Source organism: Salarias fasciatus, chromosome 11 (genome assembly GCF_902148845.1).
Source record: "Salarias fasciatus chromosome 11, fSalaFa1.1, whole genome shotgun sequence".
Lineage (NCBI taxonomy): Eukaryota > Metazoa > Chordata > Actinopteri > Blenniiformes > Blenniidae > Salarias > Salarias fasciatus.
This window is the reverse complement of record NC_043755.1, coordinates 12793718-12811126: the sequence shown is the minus strand read 5'-3', so window position 1 is coordinate 12811126 and position 17409 is coordinate 12793718. Positions and strand designations below refer to the sequence as shown.

At 41.8% G+C, this 17409-nt stretch overlaps 1 protein-coding gene across 3 annotated transcripts in view; it reads left to right on the top strand.

Moving 5' to 3' along the window:
• LOC115397239 (CUB and sushi domain-containing protein 3-like) overlaps nt 1-17409 on the top strand; it is a 228627-nt gene that overhangs the window by 175387 nt on the left and 35831 nt on the right. For all 3 annotated transcript variants that reach the window (XM_030103466.1, XM_030103468.1, XM_030103465.1), the window contains exons 52-58: nt 403-576; nt 2197-2370; nt 3540-3713; nt 6481-6666; nt 8849-9022; nt 13552-13734; nt 16618-16794. In XM_030103466.1, coding sequence (XP_029959326.1) covers nt 403-576; nt 2197-2370; nt 3540-3713; nt 6481-6666; nt 8849-9022; nt 13552-13734; nt 16618-16794 — 1242 coding nt within the window. The remainder of the gene's footprint in view (nt 1-402; nt 577-2196; nt 2371-3539; nt 3714-6480; nt 6667-8848; nt 9023-13551; nt 13735-16617; nt 16795-17409) is intronic.

Here is a 17409-nt window from a genome sequence, read left to right as displayed (position 1 = left end):
TTTGTGCTCTTCACCCATTCCCGTCTGAGCCCAGTTTCGATATTGTTTTATTGTGTGAAGCGCAAATAAAAGTTTTCCTCCGCTGCCATGGGAACTGCCTTTTGAGTGGGAAAAGAGCCGAATAGCCTGTGTAATGGCAAAATGAGATGGCAGCTCGCATGATGAAAGATGTTGGGACAAAGGCAAACACCATCATTATCCTCCCCATGAAATAGTACAGGTCACTCCTTTATCGCATTAAGGTCGGTAAGAAGGGCATAAATGACAGTTCTCTGCCATTGACTCTGAAGATGTAAGCCAACTTCCATCTCCTCTTTCTTCCTCTCTTGTTTTCTCTTGCTCTCCTGGTACCTTCTCCCTCTCCTTCCCCGTCTTTTTCTTGTCCTGCTCTTCTTTTTGCAGTCATTTCCTGTGGCGACCTTCCCACACCACCTAATGGGAAAAAAATTGGGACTCAAACTACCTTCGGAGCATCAGGCATCTTCAGCTGTAACCTTGGCTACGTTTTAACTGGATCTACTGTTCGAGAGTGCCTCCTCTCTGGCCTTTGGAGTGGGATGGAGACTCAGTGCCTGGGTAAGCAGGGTCTAAAAGTTCGCTTTGACTTTTAAAAGGATAGCTTTGACCTGGGTCAAAAACTACTGGCAGTGCGTTCAAAGTATGAGCTTTTTTTTTGTTGTTGTTGCGGTCAACATGCCCAGAATAGAACCAGATGGGGAGGCAGAGGGTTGCTATAATTGCCTCTGTTGCCGAGCGCGTATGTCCAATGAATGTAAAACATTCAGAGGATGCGTGTCTCTGACATCAGACTTGTACTCGGCGCTGCCACCGAAACATGTCAGACCGTTTCAGACCTTGATGATATCCCGAGGTGCAATTTGTTTTGCAAATATGTGAGCACTTTTTTGGCAAGTACCTGCAGTGGATTAAAGCAGGGCTCCATACAGCAAATCCTTTAAGTCAGTGCGATTTGGTGTTTGTGAAATGTTAATTTTGCGAGAAAGCAGATGTAGAGCCACCGCTTCCCTGAAACCCTGAGACACTTGCCAAGCTGTAACAGCTCCATTTGGGCCGTTGTGAAGGATATATAAACAAGAAAATGTGCAACAGCTTAGCTCACCATAGCTCATCACAGCCCTGTACTGTGGAAGAAAATGAGACATACGTAATTACTTGAGCCGCATTCAAACCCACACAGCGGCAGAATGTGAAGGTTTTCTTGGCAGATGCATTAGTCCATTTCTCCACTGCGTGCCACCAGCGCTCAGAGCTGTGCTCAAGATTGGTTCAGTTTATTTAAAAAAAAAGGAAAAAAAAAAGTGCACCCATCACTTGTTTAGCGATATGAATGACGGGGTTAACATAGACTGGAACCTCTTGGTATAGTCGCCTACTTCAGCATTATCTTCACCGAATCTGGCTGCTCTCAACTTGAGTGTGATAATAAAATGCTCGGCTGCGTTTCTGGGTGCAGGAGTGAATTAGGGAAATCAGACTCGCAGTCAGTGGCAATTTCCCAGGTTTTAAGTGGCAGTGGAAATCTCAGCAAGATTCCTCCTCTCTGAAAAGGGATTTATTGTAGCTGAAAGTAATACGATTATGTGCATGAGCATATTGCACAGATTTCGAGGACTTTCACATGCGTTGCCCCGTCTACAGTAGATGAGAAAAGCAAACTTATCACTGCAAGTGAAGCTGAGGCCAGTATGAATTTTGAGGGAACAGTTCAGAAATAATGAGCTGAAAAATGCTTTTTCCAAATCCAATATGTTTCATGAATACACTAACTGATTTTGCTTGCCCTCATTATAATTCCAAGACCTTTTAAAACACCCGTTTCCTCATTTCTTTTCGTAATACTGTTGTCAAAATGCAAAGTTATTCAAACGTGATATCACAATCAAAATTGTGTCTCCCCCCCCCGCCCCCCCCCCCCCCCATGCAAAACATCAGCCATTACTTCAGTGGTATCCACTGCACACCATTTCTCCCAAATGATAGGATGTAAATTCAAAACATTCCACCACATGAATGATTTATTGTGATTTGAATTTCCCACTGTGATGCATCCAGAGTATTACCAGCCATATTATGTGCTGTTTCTCATAATGAAATCCCTGTTACCAGATTAAAATTATTTACCTGTGAAGAATCAATAAGCTTTTTCTTTTTTTCTCTTTCCCCACTGTTACACAGCTGGCCACTGCGGCGTTCCTGAGCAGATTGTGAACGGGCAGGTCATCGGAGAAAACTTTGGTTACAGAGACACGGTGGTTTATCAGTGCAACCCAGGATTCAGGCTCATCGGATCCTCGGTGCGGATCTGTCAGCAGGACCACAACTGGTCTGGAGCGCTCCCTGTTTGTATCCGTGAGTACTTGAGCACCACTTCTCACCTTCAAATTCCCCAGAAGTAGAATTAGGAGTGTGTGTGCATGTGTGTTTATGGTTCTGGGGGGGCAGAGCAGCAGGGGGGGCAGTGATAAGAGAAACTTTGTGCCTCTCTTTGTTTGTGGAAAAAAAGAAATGAAAACAGAGTTCAGTTTGACGTTGAGTAACCAAATATGAAAGGGATTTGCTTGGGTGCATGTTTATGTGATAACCAAGAAGCGTTTTGAAATATGCCGTGGTTGTATTATTAAAATATGCTGGAATACATTAAACTGTATTAAGAATGAAAGTATATCAATTCCTTTAGTCCAATGGCAGACGAGCTCAGATTCACCAGAGAGCTTGAGGGGACGGGGGTGTAGGAGGAGAAATCTGGGGATTGGAGTGATGCCTTTTCCCAGCAGGACATTTCCCCATTATTTTCTGAGAAGGAATAACTGGGGGATGAATTTGAATAACCAAAAAGCAAGTTTCATTTCTGCAAATGCATCATAAACAATGTTTTTGAAACTGTTTAACAAACTCAACAGACTATAAAACATAAAGACTTTTCAGAAAATTCAAATGAATGATATCTCAGTGGCACGGGAAAAGTTGTGATTCGAGCGCCAATTGATGAACATCTATTTTTATTATATATAATTAGGAATTCAGGCATCTATGTAACTATAAACCAACGGACTAGAAACCTTCCAAGTGAGGGCTGGGAGATCACAATGTAGTTAAAACTTGGTGAGCAGGAGCTCATTCCTCCCTGCTTTTAAGAAAAGCCTGCTTCAGCCTGATAAACATTAAAATCAGCCAAAAGTCGATACTTTTCCTTGTAATGTGTTTCGCAATCTCCTCTTCTCCTATTGATGCTTCAAAAAGTGCTGTTTACTCTTTTCCAGTTAAGACCATGACTTGACTACTAATTTCCAACTGTCCTTTGAGGTTAATTATATGATAATGACTTTGCTATGAAAGTAGTCACTGTACGTGACCCCAATCATTGCTATTGAATTTTCTCTCTCTTCCCACACATTCTGTTTGTACCTCCCTCCTCTCTTTGTATCCCTTCCCTGCTGCCTTTTCATCTTCCGTCTTCTCTCCCCTCCGCTGCCTTCTTGCTTTTTGCGACGCGCCTGGTTGACACGCGTCGACCTCAGCCGTCACATGCGGCCACCCTGGTAGCCCTATCTATGGCCGCACCGTGGGCGACGGCTTCAACTACAACGACGTGGTGCGCTTCTCATGCAACAAAGGCTACACACTGGAAGGGCCGTCCACGGCTCAGTGCCAGGCCAACCGGCAGTGGAGCCAGCAGCCACCAACATGCAGGGGTAAGGTTCAGCGACAGAGTACCTGCAGACTGAATAAATATCTGTCATTTTGAGCGGCCTAAAGTTTCAGAGGGATGCAAATGTACCTTGACGGTCGATCTCAGCTGGCTGTGCTGTGTTTACCTCAGCTTCCGACCGTTTCGTCTGGAGTCAGATCAAATAACAATCAAAAGCAAACATTTTGAACCAGCAGATGCACACACATACGTATGCATAATTTCCAGTTGTAAGGATCCATTTCTGAAACGTGGTATAGCCCGACAATAAAAGGCTTTGTTTTGGTTTTTTTTCTTTTTTACTTTCTATCTAACGACGGGTACTTTTATCTAATCCTGCTCCGGTGAATCAGGCTGGTCATAAATGGATCACGTAGCTGCCAGAAAGCATAAACTGGGTCCAGCCAGCGTGTTGGAACAGAATGAGATAGCCTTTGCAGGTGCTTTGTGATTATTTGGGGATCTGTAGCTAGGACGACCACAAGAGTTCAGCAGCCAGCAGATGTATCATGATCATTCAGGAATCAGCAGCCAGTGACTGCCAGCTTGCAAAAGCAAAAAAGCAGATTGGATTAAGGAGGTGCTCACACGTCAATTGAATTCAATGAAAGAAAGCCGCTACCTGCTTCTGCTTCTCAGATTCGAGCATGAGGCAACAACATCTGGAGCCTTGGCCTCAGAGCAAAAGAAGAGAAACGGCAATAATGAGCTTACAGCAAGATGTATAGAAAGGAAAGAGCGAGTGGGGAATTGTTTCGACAATTTTACTGCCAGCTTGTACCAATGTGCTGGAGGGAGAGATTACTTTCAAGGCAAGAATGCATTCAGTGGGTAAATTCTCACTGTGTGTGTCAGATGATGGCTGTGTGTGTTTTTTTTTTTTTTTTGTTGTTGTTTTTTTCAGTTGTGACCAGTCGTGGTTGGCACAGGTTCAGCTCATTAGCGGCGCCTTCACAACCAGCACGCCTATGCCAGCAATATAGAATCTGACCAAAACAATCCTCAGTTTTATATTCTTCTAGCTAGAGATGCGTCGATGAGGGTGGTGTCCTGAATGAACAAAGTAGGTCAGGACTGCAAGCTAATCACTGATTTCAGATTCTATTTAAAGAAGGTAACGTCTTCAAAACCATCATTAGAATGTTGAATTAAACAAATGGAGTTGAATAGTATCCACGGTGAATAATTGGTCTGCTACCTCTGGATCTGGTGGGCCAAAAGCTAGATTTGCCAGACTTTGCCCATTAAAAATCTCTCTCCTCTTGGCGTATGTTTCGTTGGCACTTGGATATGAAGAGACACAGTTTTCATTAGTGTGAATGGCACCTCAGAGACAGACCTGGTGAAAGATCAAAAGAATGAAATCACATTAAACTGCCATGACTCCCTTTGTCAAAATACGTCTGCTTGGTCCCACTTAAATTTTCCCACATTAAACCAACCTTGTCATATATTTGCATTATTGATTTAATTTGATGTTGCTTTGAACCTAACTTCACCCTCTCGTGCTTTTCAGCTGAGTGAACCACACAGTGAGCAGCGTGCATCTGGAAGCTCACTGCTCCTAAAATGGATGCTCATGAATTTGTGACAATAGATGTGCCTTTAGTGTTTAGAACACAGGATTGAGTGATATTATTATTGACAAAGCTTTTTATAGCCTGTACCCACTTGCCCCCCAGTTTGGGGAAAGAAAACACACAAAAAACAGTAAAGCCCACTGATGAGGTCGTGTCAACACTTCTATTTTTAACTCCGAAGCTGACAGATAGCATTTATGCAAATTGAGCTCTTACCGTAATAAAAAAAGATGGGAGAGATTCTCAGATAGAGCCCAAACAGTAAAACTAGATGGAGTTAAATTAGGCTGCCACAATTGTTACGACTAAATGCTTGGAAGTTTGAATAATTCTAGTCCAAATATCTTCATACATACGTTAGACGGGCCCTCATTTAAGATCCCTTAAACTAAAGCATGTAGTTCATAGCATATCATATATGGCTCTTCTAAATGTCAGGACAGAACCTTGGCGTATTAAGATTTAATTAAGAATGCCTGTTTGCTGTATTTCATCTCCTGGTACAGCATGCGCATTTTAATGTCACGGCAACCACGTGACCAGAGGTCGCACATTTGCATAAGCTTGGCGTGAAAGCGTTGCCAGAAAATACATTTTCCACTTTGGCTTGAGTCAATGTTAATGTCTTGTGAGATGCATCAAAAATGAATTTACGTTGTACTTGAAGGCCATAATTTATTGACGCTGATTAAAAGTGGGCTGCATCCGATGCTCTAATCTAAAGGTGCCCACTCCGACCTGCAGCAGGGAAACAAGAGCGGTTAAAGAAACACGCTGCTACTTCTGACCAGAAATGGCAGATTCAAAACACAAGACAGCAAATCTGTGTAGGAGATTCACTCCTGCCCTTTGTCTGTTTTTCGGTGAAAAAGTACAGCTCTTTTCTAATCACTATTTCAATAAAATGTCATATTTCTGACAAAAAGAAATCCTTAAATAAATGTTTAAGCACCCAGGGCATCGAGGATAACGGGTAAGGGCAAGAGACGTTTTTTTTTTTAAACATTTAGTTAAATAGTTAAATAAATTTGAAGTTCTCACAGAAATTTGCTTGGAAAAAATCTGGGTTGAAATTATCCTTGCAGCAATGAAAAATTAATTGCTATCAGTTCACAGCTCTCTTCTATCCCGATCCAAATGCATGAGGAATTAATGATGCCGCGACTGTCTTTTCTTTGTCTTCTGATGCAGTGGTTAACTGCACTGACCCAGGTATCCCCGCTAACTCTATCCGGGAGAGTAAGATCGAACACGGCAACTTCACGTTTGGCAGCGTGGTCTTCTATGATTGCAACCCCGGATATTACCTGTTTGGCTCTTCGGTGCTGACCTGCCAGCCTGTGGGCCACTGGGACAAGCCTCTACCAGAATGCATTGGTATGTGTCGTTTCTCAGTATCTTGACATTTAACTAGAAAACCATGTAAATATTTGCGTCATGTAATTGTGGATGTTTACCTGTTAGGATGTGTGATGTTCTGTGTGTTGTGTGTGGAGTCTTTTATCCTAAACTCCTACACTGATGCACAGATTCAAGGAGAACATTTAGAAAGTATGTGTCATTTTCAAGCGAGTTTCCTCAATCTTATTTATGCTGCTGGTTTTTTCTAGACTTTTAATGGTACCACTTTCTAAATATGATCACCAAGAGCATCTGTGCAGGGCGGGATGCCCCAGTGGGTTATGTTTATGTTTAACTGTTGCAGGATCAGTCGTTCAGTACAGAGTTAATGTCGCCTAAAACCCAAAACATTTACCTCATAAACAAGTATCTATGGACTGCAGGGGTTTTCTGAGGTTGCTATTGTGGCTCTGGAACACCTGGTTCCTCAGTTGGTTTATGATTCAGCCAACTATAGTGACTTATTTCCAGTAAAATAATCGAAAGTAAACCTCTGTGTTTTTGTATACAGCCTGGCAAACGTTTCTCTTCATGGTAGAGAGATGACGCACAGCATTCACTTTGTCAAATGGAACAGTAATTAAAGTGATCCACAGGAGTGTCTGTCACAAATGTTTTTCCAGTGCTTCAGGCATCAGGGACTTTTCGTTAGGAAATTAACTTTGCAATATTACAGAAACTTATTTTGCATTATGTCTGGAAGCCGAGTAAGCACAACATTGTAAAATATAGTTGAAGGTCAAACAAAGACTGAAACTGAAGAATTCAGTGTAGTCAACTTAGCCTGAAAGGATTTCGTTACTCATTTTATCATGATTATGTCTCCGATTTCCCTCTTCGAGGTCCAGCTACAGTAAACAGCGAAATCTCAGCTTTAACTTGAGTACTTTAGTGTCGACTGTTTCGCAAACAGACATTTTAGCTCAAGTCCCCGGTTGCCATCATTCAGATGTAAGTGGATGCTTGGTTACTAACTGTTGGGCAGCTGTGTCAACATTAGTTTGAGGACAAAATCTGGCATACGGCTCATGGTTGACAGTTACCATCCAGGCTGAGGAGAGAAAGACTGTTGGCTTTAAAGCAAAAATCGGCTGGTTGGGTTGTGCAACAAAATCGTATGGATGGAAAAAAAGAACAAAAAATTGAGCCTCAGTCAAATAATAGAAAGGAGTGGTAAATGAACGGCTGTCAGTTAAACTGGCACACTAGCATTTATTGACTGATCCATTGATTTCACTGCTCACCGAAGCAGCAGGATAAATGTGGAGGTCTGCGAGAGCCTTCTGTGTGCTCAAATTCAGCCGAATGTGTCGAAACCCATTGAACAAAATCTCATCATTCAAAAAGACTATGATCCTTGAAAAATTCTCCAAAGGAACCGGAGAGCATTTAATGTGAAGCCATCTCAGACTCAGTCACGTGATCTGATGGGTTGCATCACTTGCTATAAACGGAAGTTAGAAGCAAAATGCAAGAAGGTCTCCAGCAAGCGTGCTAGCGTTGGACTTGAGGCATTTCTGTCACACTACTTTTGCAGCTCTCAACTTTTACCACCTTAGTATCCTTAAAGGACTTTTTCTCTACACACATTTCTTTCAATATTAACTACTTGCATTGCAGCTGAGACTTGGCACTTTAATGAAATACCCATTGTGCTGTTTTTACCAAGCACTTACGGGAAAAAAAAAAATCTAATCAAATTGCTTCTTTTAATGAAAAATGGTGGTTAAAAAAAATGGAGTCATTCTGAGCAAACCAACAGATTTCTGTTTAACATATTAAGGCACATAATCAGCTTAAGTCGCTCTTTCCACACAAGCTTGTAGATTCAAAGTTCAAATCGGTGCAGTGGACTGGTGGCTGCTTTTGACAGGGCTTAATTTGTTTTAGCAATGGTACATGGAGTGTGCATGTGAGTTGTCGAGCTAATTTCAAGAGAGAAAAAAGGAGAAGTTCAGTTTCTTCTTTTTTTTTTTTTTTTCCTAATTCAAATGCATCAAAGTGCAAAAGAAAATTTCTGTCATTTAAATAAGAAAAACACCAAACCTGTGTTGTTCCAGCTGCAGCAGTCGGCATGTGAGTGGTGAAGTGTCTCAACAGTAGTTCTCCCATAAACCGACCAGTCCCTCATGTTGATCTGTGTGTTGCTATCGTGTAGAGGTGGACTGTGGGAACCCAGGTACTCCTCCCCACGGAGTCCTGAGAGGGGACAAGTTCACATTCGGCTCCACCGTGCGCTACTCCTGCCTCGGAGAACGGCAGCTCATCGGGGACTCGTCACTCACCTGTCAGCTGAACGGACACTGGAGCGGTCCCTTGCCCCACTGCTCAGGTACACAAACACACACACTCATACACACACACACACACAGTCCCAAATTCAAACAGCTGAGACTTTTAAAGTCGTCATGTATTGGAATTTATCTGATTGCATCTGTACTTTCTACACAAACGCTGTAAGTAAAGCCACAGGCTTGGATTCAAGATGTCACATGAATTAAACAGAATGGTCTTGAAGTTGCTTTTGTTTGTTTGTCTGAGTTTTAGATAGTCAGCAATGAGAATTTTTTATTTTATTTTAGATTTGACACAAATGACTTGGTAATAATTTGATCGTTCCAGAGAAAATACACAGCAAAGCGTTTTTCATGGGGACTTTTTTCTTGCAGCAGGTTGTTCCACTGAAAGTCATTTACAGTGTCTGGATTTTAGAGACGAACAAAGAGTCAAGTCTCTAGAGAGACAGATTGCTGTTAAATTGGTTAAATGTCATCTCTCGATGCTGCGAGCAGGGCGAATGGAACTCCATTTATCTTTTTTATGTTGCGTTGTCAGAAACATTTACAGAAATATCCAAACTCATGTGAGTTAAACCAAAGCTTGGTAACACAATAAATAAGTCAGCAGAGTATCTAAAAGTTCACAAGTCCCACAGTGCAGCAGTGTATCACCACAGGCCCTTGCATTAATAAGATATTTGGTAGAAAACTGAACCAGTTTACAGCTTTACAAACAAGAAGCCCGAGGAGGTCTTTGAGTTTCCTTTGTGTTTATTTTGCATTTGAACTTTCACCTTTTACATAGGTGCTGCAGTCGTCATAATTTGACATATCTGCAACGGCTGAATGCTAGAAAAAGTGCACTGATGTTGGCACAGTGCCAAACCATGGAAAATAATGCCAAATGCATCACTTGATTCAGTAAAAGCCAAATGTGGTTTAGTGTGAAGAAGCAAATGTTATTTCCCAATCAGCTTAGTTTGAAAAATCACCCCTGACATAACCTAAAAGAAGCTCCCGCGAATACAAGTTGTACTTTCCAAGTCCTGTTTTCAGCACATTTAGTTCCAGACTTTCCTCTCGACATTTTCTGAAAAACAGGGGGGAAAAAGTGTCTTCTAGTGTATGTCTGCAGAACAACAAACTTCCCCCTTTAATCCCCTCTGTGCACTTCCTTCCCATCACACTTAAGCATTCCTGACCATTTAAGTGGATCCTTTTTACTGAATGTTCACTCAGTTTGTTCAGCTCACTGACCCAAAAGTAATGTTTGTAAGCAGACTTGTATGACAGTTATTTTTTTCTCCCTCTTCAAATGGGAGCCTCGGCTCACCTTCAGTATTTTATATTTACTGAGACAGTTGCAAAGCAGGAAGTAAGAGTCCTTCGACGGGAAGGAGATGCGCATGATTGCAGAGCCTTCAATCCATCTTCCTTTAGTTTCTCTTCTTAGTCTTAAAAAATTGAGTAATTTATGTACAACTGTAGTGGGAACCATCTTTATTTTAACCTGCATTATAATTGTGTGTGCAACACAATAACCCCATTATTGCTAAAGACTCTATTAGAGTATATAATTTTAATGTAGTTGGTCAGGAAAAAAAAAAGTGTCACAAGTTTATACATCCTTTTTTTCAGCAAGGTATTAAAGGCAATTTGCAATCTGTTATTTAGATGATTTGATCAGCTCCCTGCTGTTGTGACAAATGAGCCTCTCAAAAAGCGATGATTTGCAATTTTGCATTATATTTTCCTCCATCATTCACTCTGAGCTGCTCGTAGCCAACACAAGCTCTATTGCCTCAGTTTTGTTTGAGGAAATCTTGTTAATACACACGACTCCGTCGAAGGGAGAAGTACAAAAAAAAAAAATCCCATTTAATGCCAGAATAGATTTAGAACATTTAATTTAAATTTTCCCAATCAGCATCAACTCATCCCCGAAAAAGTGCGATAAGTAAAGCCAACAAGATTCTATTTCCAAGCATTTGAATTGTCAAAGAGCAATTGCTGTTTTGAGACTAAATCCTGGAGGAATGTATGCCGCAAAATAACATCACTGGGTCAGGGACCACAGGATTTAATCATAATAAATAATGATGTAACTTACCAAGCTAAGGAAAATTGATGCGCTGAGGCCGGGTATAAACATGAATGCATGCTATGAATTCTGATTACAAACAGTCCGACTACAAAGTGCAAGCCAAAAGCATTTTGCACTGACACAACAGTCTCCCTCTAACACGTGCTTCCAGAAAAAAAAGCTATCTTGGATTTATTTCAACAGTAAAACTCAAGGCAAGTTTTGTCACACAGGATTGCTGCATCTCGGCTCCTAATTACCTATGAAATCAGCATCTTTTATTAGAAAGGCAGCACTATTGTAGATCACTTGTTCATCACTAAGAGGCTTGATGAATTTAGGCAGTAAACATCTGTTAGAGCTGCAGCACAAACTACAGCCACAACACAGCTGGAACACTTTTTTTTTTTCTTTCACAGAAACTAAAGATGTGCTGTTGCTGCTGCGAATGTCTGGAGGATCTTAAATTAGTGCAACCGAGCGTTTCAACACCTAGTTTTCACTGACACATTGAGAAGAAAAAAAATCTTCAAGTGATGCAATAAGTACCCCAGTGTTAGTAAGACAAAGTGATCTGCATGGAAAGTGTTAATTATGTTTAAACGTCTATTTTCAATAACTCACTGTATCATGTTCCTTTGAACTTATTTGATTTTCTTAAAAAAAAAAAACACTTAGTTTTTCAGCAATTACGATGTTTATTTCCCATAATAGGTTTCTACATGGCCTTGTGACAGCTTTATCTGCAGTTATGAAAATGGCGCATTATAATTCTCAGTGTGTGTTCATCAGCAGCAGCAACAAAATCATTTGGACTGTGAATTCCTTAGAAGTCCGTCCCAGCATCAGCAGCACTTCTCTTCCATGCATCCATCCATGTATCTATCCTTCCTCTCATCTGTCCTCCCTTGTTAATTAGTAAGACAGGGCTTAAAACTGCTTGCCAAAGCCATTCCCCCTTTGTCCTCATCTGTTGCACGGCTGAGTTGAAGTCCTTATTATTTTCTCACAAAGGAAGCCTGGTGAACGGACATTAACTCAGATTCAGACGAAAATCCGCGGCCATCCCAATTAGCGAGATTATAGTTGTCACAGTGCACGCAGAGTCGGGCTCCCTCACCTAACCAAAGGAGACTAATGAAGTACCGACAGCTGCCCTCAGACCTACATGAACATATATGCCCAAAGATGCATATTAGGCTTGCAAATGTTTGTGTGCATGGGTATCAGATTCAATTTTTATGCGCACAACATTCACATATGCACGCTCGCGAATTGCTGACCACTTCCAGACGCAATCTCATCATCTCCAGCTGTGAGCCCTTGACCTGACAAATGCAGTTTGTGCACATATGGGCAGTGGGATGTGTGTTGAAGATATGAGCTTTGTGTTTGTGCAGCACGGCTTTGTCAACAAGTCCAGTATTACTGCAGCTGTTTGCGGCTCTGTACACAGAGAGCAGCCACGAGCACATAGGGAACGATGCAAAGGGTGTGTGCGTAGCTCAAGAAGCAGGATCTTAAACCAACCGAAGCCTGAGTATCCCATAAAGAGACTGTCTTTGTTGATGTGTTCAATAAAATAAGTAAGTTTTCATAAGTCTGTCTGTGATAGTTTTTCCATTTGAAGCTTTTTTTTTTTTTTTTTTTAAATTTACTTTCCACCACTGGTTTTAATTTCTTGCGAGAAAGAAAGCAGCCACAACCGTGGAAGTGGTGGTTGGTGTTATGTGCCTTCTTCATTTGCTCAGAGGACGTCCCAAGTGAATACAAAACCTCCCCACCGCACCCCCCGCACTCCGCACACCACTCAGCTTGGCTCACTGTTCAGCACATCATAAAATCTTCAGCAGTGATGGTACTGCCCTGATTCCATACCTGTCATGTCTCTCATTTCCTATGGCTCAGAAGGCGAGCACGTCCTATTTCTTTCACCCACTGGAGACAATGCTAATAGGAACATGAAGAGAATCAACAGGAGACGTAGCGCCTTTCATCTAATTGTCCTCGACGTCACGCGTGACAGGTGGTGCAAGGTGGTTACACTGTACACTGTATTCCTGCAAAGGAGAAAACACGGGAGAGATCATTCAGGATTCTGAAAACGCATTTCAGCTTCAGAGGTCAAATTGCATTCATCATTTCTCATAACCACAGCTGGTTGCCTTTTAATGCTGGCACTGCTGTTTTTATGGACAGAAAGCTCCCAGTGTCAGGGCCGTGAAAAGTGTTGCTCCTCCAGGTTGTTGGCACGGGGACAACTGCTCATTGGTGCATTGTGTTTCTTATAGCGTCTTTCAGCTGGACTCAAATGTTGTCCCCTTTTAGTGGCTCTCTCTATATTGCTCTCTATATATATTGTCTTTTTGCTTGACAAATAATAACACTGGGTTGCAATTCCCTGCCTTACTAACCTAAAAAGATCCATCAGCGGATGCACACAGACACTTGAAGTGGATGCCGTCCTCCGTTTTCACTGCTCCCGGCCTGTCTCCGCAGGGGACTCGACGGGCACCTGTGGGGATCCTGGCACACCTGCCCATGCCAGCAGGGAGGCAGGAAACTTCAAGGTTCGCAGCAAAGTGCGCTTCACCTGTGCAGTGGGACATACGCTATACGGCTCAGCGGAGAGGATCTGCTTCCCCAACGGGACCTGGTCTGGCAAGCAGCCATTCTGCAAACGTAAGGAAATCTCTGAAATATTTATGTCGTATTAGTGTCAAGCACTTGAAGGAGAGCAGATAGGAGTCACGCTGAGATGTAACACACATTTTCTCACACACATTTGAAGTCTGAGATTACAGCATGTTCAGCATTGAATCTCAATACCTTTTTGTCTGAATTTAGAATTTTAATTTTGACCCTGAAACTCCTGTCAAGATTATTTGTAATGTATTATACCATCTGTTGCTTACAGTTTGCACTGTATTTTACTTTGACCAAGTTCTTCTACATATCGACCTTGTGTTAAAAGAATGTTTCAAGATACCCAGTTGCACATCAAGTTCAGTTCACTTGTCAGAGATTCAACTTGTTTTGTGAAAATAGTTGTAGAGTCTCACAAAACACATCTGACGACATCAGGCTGGGACTTAACAATTGTATCACTGGGGAGGGAACCAGTGTTTTTAAGATAATCTAAAAGCAAGATGTTAGAATATTTCTCTTGTCTGTTAAGTCTCTGAAATACGTGCAGGCAAGACACTGAACTCAAAATTGCTTCAAATGGATGGACTGAGCATCTTGCTTAGCAGCTGTCACTATTGGTGTGTGAGTGTGCGTGAATGAATGAATGTGACTAACAATGTGAAAAACTTTCTGGGCTGCCTAAACAGTGGAAAACTGCTGTATAAGTGAAAGCCATTTACCATATCACATCCCTGAACTGCTGGTGATTCATACGTTTTGCTTTGTATTCTCCAGAAAATACATTGATTCTAAAGGAAATTTTACACAACTTGCATGAGTTATGTCATCTGAACAATAGAAACAGTACTCAGCTTTATCTGATGCACACAAATAGTGTATGGAACATATTGGCTGCATCCTGCAACATACACAAATTGTTGCAAAAAGCTTATAAACGCAGTGCTGCACCAGATGGATAAATATCTCTCTGCTGCAGTCTGGCATTTTCTTGCCAGCACATGGTGCTGTGACTAGCTCCCAGACTGCAACCAAAAAATTCATTAATTCTAGACACCTAAAGCCAAGTTCTTTTTGGATTGTGATAAATGAATCATTGTGGATTTTGAAGATATTAGTTCACGGAACGCCAGCTCTACATCTTGCATAAATTACCCCCAGGGGTCAACCGGATATTGAGGCAAATGTTTGACTGCATCTCCTCTCCTCTGCTTACAATCCGCCAGCCTGGAACACCGCCAGTGTCATTTTTAATATAATAGACCAATGTACAGGCTCCACAAACTACTCTCTTTGAATGTGCCTTTCCTTGTATGTCCCTTGTTTCTTTCTTTTTTCTGCCATTAATTTCCCCTAATGTTAGCCCTTTTTTTTTCCTTGCTTCTCTTCTGATTTCTCTTAATCTTGTTGCGAGTCGCCTCTCTGCCCAGTCCACCATCTCCATCTATCCCTCCTCTGCCTCCTACCCATTGTGTTATTCAGCCCTTTCCTGCTTCTCGTTTTCTTTTTTCTTTTTTTTTTTTTTAACTTCACTCCACATCTCTCTTCCACTCGCTTTTTATCTCCCCATCTCCCAGCTGAACTCCTGATTTAAAGATTGTTTTAAACATCCCTCTACCTCAGTAGGGATGAGGCGAGAATTCACCAGGGCCTGAATGAGTTTCAGTCCTGTCTGTTTGTGATCTAAAGCCCTGTCTCGTGTTAAAGCCGGTCCATCCATTATCTACAACCTTTCACCGTCTCTGGAAAACAGTCGCTGTGGATATTCAGCCTAATATCCATCTCACAATACCATCAAGATCCGTTTTGTGTGTCTGCCATCATGTTTGCCTTGAATTATTAAAAGAGAGAACCAAAACTGTTTCACATGCTTTATATTTTCTGGTAACAGCGCACGGGAGTGGTCATGTTGTGTGTGGGTGTGTGTATGCAGTCACGGTGCAGTACTGTGAGTGTGAGACTGAGTGATGTGCTCGCACCCTGATGAGCTTGTGCGTCTGCACATGTGGTAATTGAGAAATCACCACTGTACTTTCAACACGTCCGTCTGCTACAAGACTTCCTATTTCGGATTTTCCAGGCAATTAGGTGATTGAGAGAGCAGATCAGTTTTGTAATTAGACGTGATTTGGTGCAGAAGAGAAGCTCGTGAAGCAAACTTTGTCCTCGCCGGTCTTCAAGGATTCATTTTGGTTGGCTTATTTAGAAAATGCAACAAAAATTAAAATGATAATACAAAGCCCAATCAGTTTATCTCATTCCTACCAATAATTACACATCCATTTAATCCTGCTACCGTTACTGTTGAACCTTGAATCCAGTATCTGCAGAATTCAACCTTCGCCCCTGTAATCATCTCGCGTTTCAGATGATATTAAATGTCTTTCTCCTGGATGGACGATGAAACTCGACAACACACAAACTGTACTTTGTGGGATAATGACTCATCAGTACTGCGAGGGTTTTTCTGTATCACCGCAGCAGCTCTGCTCATTAGCCTTTCTTGATAAAGCCGTTATGCTGTATAGATTTGCGTTTCTTTACTGGCTGCTTTGCATCTTCGTTAAGAGAAAAGACATTTGAAGCTCACAGGCTTCATGGAGAGTCTCCACACACACACACACACCAAGGAATCCTGTCCAGCCTTCACACAATATTCCACATGATGATTAATCAGAACAGGAGACAAAAAAATATTCATCCATTTAATGCTTAAAGAAACTGATTTCCTATACATATATATTTTTTCCATGGTGCAGGAGGAATAATATATTCACAGCTGTTCAATCACTTAGACCTCCAGGAACAATCTTGCAGCCACCTTGAGGGCTTGTGACCTGCAGATTGTTTAAATAAAAAATCAATTGCTTTTTTACACTTTTGACTTATACATCCATCCTCTTTTCCTTTGTGTTGCAGCGGTGCAGTGTGGGAACCCAGGCACCCCGGCTCATGGGCGTATTTCTCGCGTGGACGGCACAACGTTCTCCCACTCCATTGTGTACACCTGCATGGAAGGATATTTCCTCACCGGGTCGCCCACACGCCAGTGTCTGGCCAATGGCACGTGGTCTGGCACTCCTCCAAACTGCACAAGTGAGTTTCGCATGCACAGAGGCGAGGAAGGAGGGTGGAGCTGCGGCTCCTGGTATATTGGATTCTGCTTAAAAATCCATTGTGATGCATGGAGTCCGTGGTCTGAATTCAAAAGAAGTACAGTTCTTTGTGTCAGTGTTGAACTCACTTAGTTCTTTCACATCAACATCATACCGACGCAAAAGACATTAAATAAAAATACAAGGCTAAAACTTTATTTTGAACGCCACAGTCATGCACTCCTGAGGATGTGACGCTTGTGCACAAAGTAAGTACTTGTCTGTACTTAGCAGTGACTGTCTGCCAGTAGTCTAGCATGTCAGTCACAATAAATGCAGTATAATAGACAGAATCAACCACTGTGCAATGCTGCACTTTACAATTAAAGATGATGATGAAACTTTCTAAAGCCGATGTTATTTTCCATTTCTTCAAAAAAGAAAAGAGACAGGGGGCACGGTGTTGCTGAAACGATACATAAATCTCAGAGATTTTCTCTCAGTGATGCGTCAAAGCTCTCAGGTGGTTTAGTGTATGCGTCTGAGCAAATGAGTCTTGTCACAATTAAGAAGCATGCCAATCCATATTCAATTTTCACCACCATGACTATCAAAC